This window comes from Xenopus tropicalis, chromosome 2 (genome assembly GCF_000004195.4).
Source record: "Xenopus tropicalis strain Nigerian chromosome 2, UCB_Xtro_10.0, whole genome shotgun sequence".
Lineage (NCBI taxonomy): Eukaryota > Metazoa > Chordata > Amphibia > Anura > Pipidae > Xenopus > Xenopus tropicalis.
In genome coordinates this window covers 176,086,367-176,094,039 of record NC_030678.2, presented here as the reverse complement: position 1 = coordinate 176,094,039, position 7,673 = coordinate 176,086,367, and the positions used below count along the sequence as shown (strand labels likewise).

The 7,673-nt window shown below is 40.6% G+C and overlaps 1 protein-coding gene across 1 annotated transcript; it reads right to left on the bottom strand.

Moving 5' to 3' along the window:
• Positions 1-5,018: 5,018 nt before the first annotated feature.
• On the bottom strand, positions 5,019-6,629 carry LOC100486243 (olfactory receptor 56A1). Its single transcript, XM_018089470.2, has 2 exons — positions 6,603-6,629; positions 5,019-5,999 (listed from the first exon to the last, which is right to left on the bottom strand). Exons 1-2 carry the CDS (start codon positions 6,627-6,629, stop codon positions 5,019-5,021), a joined length of 1,008 nt encoding a protein of 335 aa, XP_017944959.2.
• Positions 6,630-7,673: the final 1,044 nt, after the last annotated feature.

The window sequence follows — 7,673 nt, the reverse complement described above, 5'->3', positions numbered from 1 at the left end:
AATAGGGCTGTTCTGCCCATAAGGGGTAATTATATCTTAGTTGGGATCAAGTACAGGTACTGTTTTATTATTACAGAGAAAAGGGAATCATTTAACCATTAAATAAACCCAATAGGGTGTTCTGCCCCAATAAGGGGTAATTATATCTTAGTTGGGATCAAGTACAGGTACTGTTTTATTATTACAGAGAAAAGGGAATCATTTAACATTAAATAAACCCATAGGGTTGTTCTGCCCCAATAAGGGGTAATTATATCTTAGTTGGGATCAAGTACAGGTACTGTTTTATTATTACAGAGAAAAGGGAATCATTTAACCATGAAATAAACCCAATAGGGCTGTTCTGCCCCAATAAGGGGTAATTATATCTTAGTTGGGATCAAGTACAGGTACTGTTTTATTATTACAGAGAAAAGGGAATCATTTAACCATGAAATAACCCAATAGGGCTGTTCTGCCCCAATAAGGGGTAATTAGATCTTAGTTGGGATCAAGTACAGGTACTGTTTTATTATTACAGAGAAAAGGGAATCATTTAACCATTAAATAAACCCAATAGGGCTGTTCTGCCCCAATAAGGGGTAATTATATCTTAGTTGGGATCAAGTACAGGTACTGTCTTATTATTACAGAGAAAAGGGAATCATTTAACCATTAAATAAACCCAATAGGGCTGTTCTGCCCCAATAAGGGGTAATTATATCTTAGTTGGGATCAAGTACAGGTACTGTTTTATTATTACAGAGAAAAGGGAATCATTTAACCATTAAATAAACCCAATAGGGCTGTTCTGCCCCAATAAGGGGTAATTATATCTTAGTTGGGATCAAGTACAGGTACTGTTTTATTATTACAGAGAAAAGGGAATCATTTAACCATGAAATAAACCCAATAGGGCTGTTCTGCCCCAATAAGGGGTAATTATATCTTAGTTGGGATCAAGTACAGGTACTGTTTTATTATTACAGAGAAAAGGGAATCATTTAACCATTAAATAAACCCAATAGGGCTGTTCTGCCCCAATAAGGGGTAATTATATCTTAGTTGGGATCAAGTACACACACCAACAGCTTCCAGTGCCAACAATTCTGTGCCGTGCGTCCCATTAACCTTAAGGACTAATACCAAGTAAATATGGGAAAGAATGAGCTTATCTGTGTTAAAGCAGAGTCAATAAAACACCATTTGGGGTCAATGTCTAAACAATATACCCTACATGTGACTTGCCTGTTTGGTACCATCTATTAATATGAATATGTGGCTCTTCATGACATTGACCCCGGTGTGTGTGTGTGTAAGGAATGGTACACTCCGCAGGGGCAGGGAGTGATGTAACATAGTAAGTTAGGTTGAAAAAAGACACTCGTCCATCACGTTCAACCATAATGCCTATATATAATCTGCCTACCTGCTAGTTGATCCAAAGAAAGGTGAAAAACCCCATCTGAATCCTCTCTAATTTCCCACAGGGAGAAAAAAATTCCTTCCTGACTCCAAGATGGCAATGGGACCCGTCCCTGGATCAATGAACTGCACCATAAGGTATTGGTTGAGGCAGAAATACTCACAAGATAATAAGAAGTCACTGACGAATCTCTCATGCTCTGTTCCTGGGTGACTTCTGGGCTATTTCTACCTGGGGGTATTTATAAAGAAGGCAAATCTGTGACACGTCCCTTATGGTACATACATGCCACAACCTCCAGTTGATAATTGCTCATTATTTTTCATAGGCCCACAGGGTTGGTTTCCAGCTCTAATGATTCTCCGGGGATTTAGAAGGCATATTTATGGAATGTTAAACTGATATAATGTGCACTTTTGCATTTGTTAAGCTACGGGGGGGGGGCATTTAGTGATTATTTGGTTAGTTGAAAAGATGTCCCTTGGCGCAGGAAAGGGCAACTTGTTTGGATTTGCCTTATCTAGGCCAGAAAGGTCCATTGATTTCAATAGGCCCAGTCTAGAATCCCAGTAGAAAACCACAAAAATGTTGCCTCCACAACAATGCAACCAGTAATATCCACCCTACTTTTTTCCCTTTCTTGTGTTGGGGTGGTTCTAACACTGTTTAACAACAGGAGTGTAGGAGAAGACAGAAGAAAAGAATGAACCTCTATTACAAAGGCACAACCCAAACCCCCATCTCCAGCTTTGGATTTGGGGTGGAAGTTCATATAAATAAACCATCACATAGGCCAGTGATATATAGGATTTGAGACTGAAAGGGCTGGTTTAATGGTCACCCCTACCTCATAAAATACGGTAATTGAAATTATTGACCCCTGCTGGTCCTTACTCCAACCATGGCCAAGGTGGTGGGAGCAGAAGAAACCAGATAAGGGTTCCTTTCTTCTACTTGTCCTCACAATGGCATTCTGGAGTGGGGACAAGTTCCAGCATTACTTTCAATGTGTCACAAGATGTCTCCAATGAGGTGAGCATTCTGATGACAATAAAGGGTATTGTACCCTCACACCCCTTACCTACTTTTGAGAAGTCAAAACACCATTATCTGCTTATTCCTATAGATATCCATGGGCATCTCAACTCTGATTTAATTGTCCCTACAGTTTACCCGTCAGTTGCCCATTAGCCTGTGTAGACAAGAATCAGTATCTTGGGGTAAGGGGGGTTCTTGATCATTTGGCTAGAAGAAAAGTTGTGGGGGAGGCTGGTCTACCTACTATTGCTTCCACTGAAGGTAAGACACAAGGGAGTAGGAGAGGCAAGGGAGGATGCCGGAGCTCTGTTGTAGGTTCTATTGTAGGCTAAATCTGGATCTTGGAGTCATACTGAATTCCAGTTCTGGAACACTATTAACTCATTAGCAGAAAATGTATTTGTGATGAAGCATCCATAGAATTCACATGTACTACATGGCATCTGTATGTGGTCCTACAACATGTTCCTACCCTGAGAGCTTTGTTTGAAAACGTTCTATGTGCTGCTCCTTCTGTGAAGGCTTATGTTGCCCTTTTTTCTTTGCATTTTGCTCCATATACCTTGTTTTGTAAATTAATCCAGTAATTTCTGAATCTAAGGTACAGGGGGCCCTAATATAACAATGTACACCAGTAGTAAAGTAGTAGTTGACCCACTATTAGGGTTTGTTGGGATTTAAGCCATGAACCTAGGGGTTTTTAGTTGCTTCCCCTAATCACTAAGCCAGGAGAGCAACTGGCAAGCCGACTAATTTCTTTTAACCTGGATCTTAATCTACCAGTCTCATTCATCAGCCAATCAGAGCTGACTATTTATCTGTACTATTTAAACCCCCCGCCTGCATCACTTCCTGGCCTGAGCATTAAGGTAGTTTTGGCTTGAGTACTGTGACTTGCCCCTAGCTCTTCCTTGCTCTTGCCCTTCATTGCCTTGGTCCTGCTCCAGGCCTGTTCTTTCTCCAGTTCACTCCACTCCATCCCACACCTGCCTTGGTTCTGTTATGTCCCTCTCCAGTCTGTCCAGCTTGCTCCCAAAAAGTCCCTTGCCTTAAAAGAGAAGGAAAGCTAAAAACACTGGGGGGTGCCAAAATGTTAGGAACCCCCCAGTGATAGTAATCGCTTACCTTATACCCTGCGTTGTACTACCAGCCCAGAACATGCCAGGATATTGTGCTAGAGCATGTATAACTTCACCCAGCCCAGTATATAGCAAGATAAAGCTATTTTACCTTTTCACCATTGTTCAGTCCGAGCTACTGCAGGATGCGCTACTCTGAGCCTTTTAGACCCCAGATTCCCCATGAAAAAGCAGAATCCAGAGAGCAGTCAATAAGAAGGGACAGTGGTGCCAAATACATTATGTGAACCAGATCGATTAATTAAACTTCATCAGAAATGATAATATTGGTGCTAATTAACATCAGCATCTGTGTATCTAGTGTAAGTTGAACTAAAGAAGGTGAGTTGAACTGAAGAAGCTGCTCAGATGAGTAGTGAAACGTCTTCAATGATTACTCAGCAAGTCCAGTTGCTCTAGATTTACTCCTACTACATATACCATGACCTGGACGAATAAAAATCTTCATAGACATCAGCATCTGTGTATCTAGTGTAAGTAAACCTAGAGCAACTGGACTGATAACGTTTCACTACTCATCCGAGCTGCTTCTTCAGTTGAACTGAAGAAGGTGAGTTGACCTGAAGAAGCTGCTCGGATGAGTAGTGAAATGTCTTCAATGATTACTCAACAAGTCCAGTTGCTCTAGATTTACTCCTACTAGATATACCATGACCTGGACGAATAAAAATCTTAATAGACATCAGCATCTGTGTATCTAGTGTAAGTAAACCTAGAGCACCTGGACTGATAATGTTTCACTACTCATCCGAGCTGCTTCTTCAGTTGAACTAAAGAAGGTGAGTTGACCTGAAGAAGCTGCTCGGATGAGTAGTGAAATGTCTTCAATGATTACTCAACAAGTCCAGTTGCTCTAGATTTACTCCTACTAGATATACCATGACCTGGACGAATAAAAATCTTCATGGTCATCAGCATCTGTGGCAAAATTGTTATTCTGGTGTAACTGGAGGTAACTGACCTTAGTTACCGGGGCAATTAATTCTACATGACATCTTTCATCGGAATTCAAGGCTTTTTTCCAACAATACTTGACTGTTCGTGATTTATTAAATGCAGAAAAGTTGAAAAACTCAAATGTAGAACAAGCAATTGGAGTTTTTTTGAAAGTTGGTAGATCGGGATGAGCAAATTTGTTTAAGACCTAACGTAGGGAACACTCAAACATCAACAAGTCTGAATAACATTTGATAAGAGCTACAGGAGACGGTGAGGAAACTCCTGATGGTTGAAGATGAAGCCAGAAGATACATTTCTAGGGTCTACATTCACTTTATCTTCCTATAGATATTTCCTAAACTTTTTTTACCATAGTTCCCTCTGCACAGGGAGCATTATATATATATATATATATATATATATTTATTTATTTATTCTGCTAATTCTCATCAGTATTGAGTCTAATGAAGCTTTAACATTCTATTACTAATGCAATTTCACTGAAGTGTTCTAGATCCATGCTCAGAATCAATATGAAATATAGTGGTGATTATTTGCCCCAAAATGTTTCTAATTTCTTTGGTTCTAAGACAGAATATAATGGGGCTGGCTAAATGGGGGATAAATGTGTAGAGACAAAGAAGTAGGACGTTGATATCAGCATCGAGGGTCAAAGGGATCTGACTGGTACTATATACAAACACCCTGGGGATAAAGTACAAGCCAATGACCATTAAATGAGTGCTACAGGTGTAAAATGCCTTCCATGAGTTCTCGGTGTTAGTTGAGTGTATGACCCGGATTATGAGAACATATGAGAGTATAATAACAGCCAATGGCAAGAGGAGCACACACATGGCAAGGATAAATACTGTCCGTCTGGCCAATGTAACATCTACACACGCCAACACTGCAACGGCTGAGTTGACACAGAAACAGTTCTTGACTCGGTTGGGCCCACAGTAAGGGAGTTGTCCAACAATGACTGCAACAATGGACCCAATTAGGGCAGCAAAAACCCATAAAAAGTAGCAGAGGAGAGTCACCAGCTTATTGCTGATAATGGAGTGATACCTGAGAGGTTGGCAGATAGCAACATAACGGTCAATAGCCATCAGCATAATGATGAAGGAGTAGAGGCTTCCAAGGGAATTTACACAGAAGAGTTGGAAGAAGCATCCATAGAATGTTATAGAACCTGCTCCGAACCAATATTTGGCAATGATTTTCGGTAATGTTATTGTGTCAAAGAGAAGGTCAGAGAGAGCGAGGTTCCTGATTATAATGTACATGGGCTGGTGGAGTTGCTCTTTCTGAAGGACCAATATGATAACGGAGCTATTGGCCACCAGTGAGACACAGTAGACAAGAAACATTGTAATGGAGACTGGAATGTAGTATTTCTGCTGGAGACCTGGGAATCCCATAAGGATGAACTCAGAGATGGTAGATTGATTAGACATGGAGATAGGGGAGATCTTCTAGAGACAGAGCTGTTATGTGGAAATCTAAGGAAAGTAGGTAGGATCCTGCTATTAACTGGCCAATCTGTAAAGAGATTCCAAGAACAGTAACTATAATGAATGCAAATACTCAAAAACCTCTTGAAACTATTCATGAAGAATGTTCCCTTGATATTCATTAGAGCCAGGGGTATATTTGTAGCTTGGGTTTCCCAAGACCAACTCCCAGTCTACTGTATATGACATGAACACCAATGCCGTATATAGCTACCAGGAATGTTTTATTCTAGTTTATTCTAACCCCACCCTGAATCATTGCGATCTTGCAAAATACCTGAAATATAATCAAGTCATCTAATTATATTTTTTTTAAATTATTGGCTCCACTATATCTTCATTGCAAAAGCAAGCTTTTTAATATCTCACATTTTTAGTAAAATGATTATAGTTGTTGGTTGCTTTCCGACCCTCTGCTCTTCATGTTCCACTCCTGCCTTTCATACACTGCTGGGTATTAGGGTCTATGACCCCAGCAATACAATGCCTGGTTTTTGGAATATTGGGGCCAATAAAAAAGTAGCACGTTGGCTAATAAAATAACAAATCTGGTTTAAATACAAGTTCTAGGTCGGCAGTGATCCACATGACTCCAAGAATGGAGAAATGGGGACAAAATTCTTCTTGATTCCAAAACCACAATAGGATCATTCCTGGATCAGCAGGTGTTCCTTACGTTGGCCTTGCTGAATCCAGGAGAGATGGGAAGTCCCCAGCAATGTTCCTAGTTGACATGCCACTCACAATATACAAGCTTGGGGGTGGAGGGGATGCTGGGTTTACTTGGATGGGTTGAACTTGATGGACTCTGCTCTTTTTTCAACCCTATGTAACTATTTAACTATGTAACTATAGGGAGTGCTGTACTCAATGTCTTCTTATGGTAATGGCCTTATACTCACCACTGGTTCCAATGCAAGGGATCTGTATATGGGTCACAATTTTTGCACCCTGTAGCACTTCAGCACTTGCATGTGTAGGAGTGATGTGAACTAGCAGCTCATCTGGTCTTGGTTTCCACTACTAGTTGGTGATCACTGCCATGGTGATCACCAAAGGATGGAGATGGCAGCTGCCAAACCTACTATGCTTTTCTCCACTTACAGATCTGGTATTTCAGGTTATGGTTCAATGACACCTTGCCAAGGGCCTGGCCATTGTAATACATTTACCTATTTGTCCATGAGTCCATGTTACCTTACTTTGAGTTTGGGATCATTGTGCTGCTAAGAGGTCCACTTTCCCCCAAGTGTTAAGGATCCTGAAACAGATTTCCCTGCAGGTTTTCCCTGGAATTTTTCTCATTCATTCTTCCTTCTATCTTACTCAAATGCCCAAACACAGTTAAATCTATTGGTGGAAGAACAATCTATTGGTGGAAGACAATTCTTCCCTTTCTCTTTTCTCATTATGTATCTCAGTGTCGCTGTCTGTATCTCTCTTTGTTTGTCTCTATCTCACTATCATTTGCTTTCACTTAAGTCTAAACACTTACAGGTTGGCAGGTCTGGGTTTTGCTCTGCTCCGGGGAGGATTATGGCACATCCCTTGCTCAGAAGGGTTTATATGGAGGTTGGCTTGGCCATGCATAAATAAAGTGCCCTACTGGGAAATGTGCCCATTAATTAGTTA

Excerpts from the sequence above, each read along its gene's own strand:
- LOC100486243 (XM_018089470.2), bottom strand. The coding sequence starts at position 6,629 with ATGTGGATCACTGCCGACCTAGAACTT. Across the intron at positions 6,000-6,602 it reads TCACTGCCGACCTAGAACTT|ATCTCCCCTATCTCCATGTC; the intron begins GTATTTAAACCA and ends TGTCTCTAGAAG.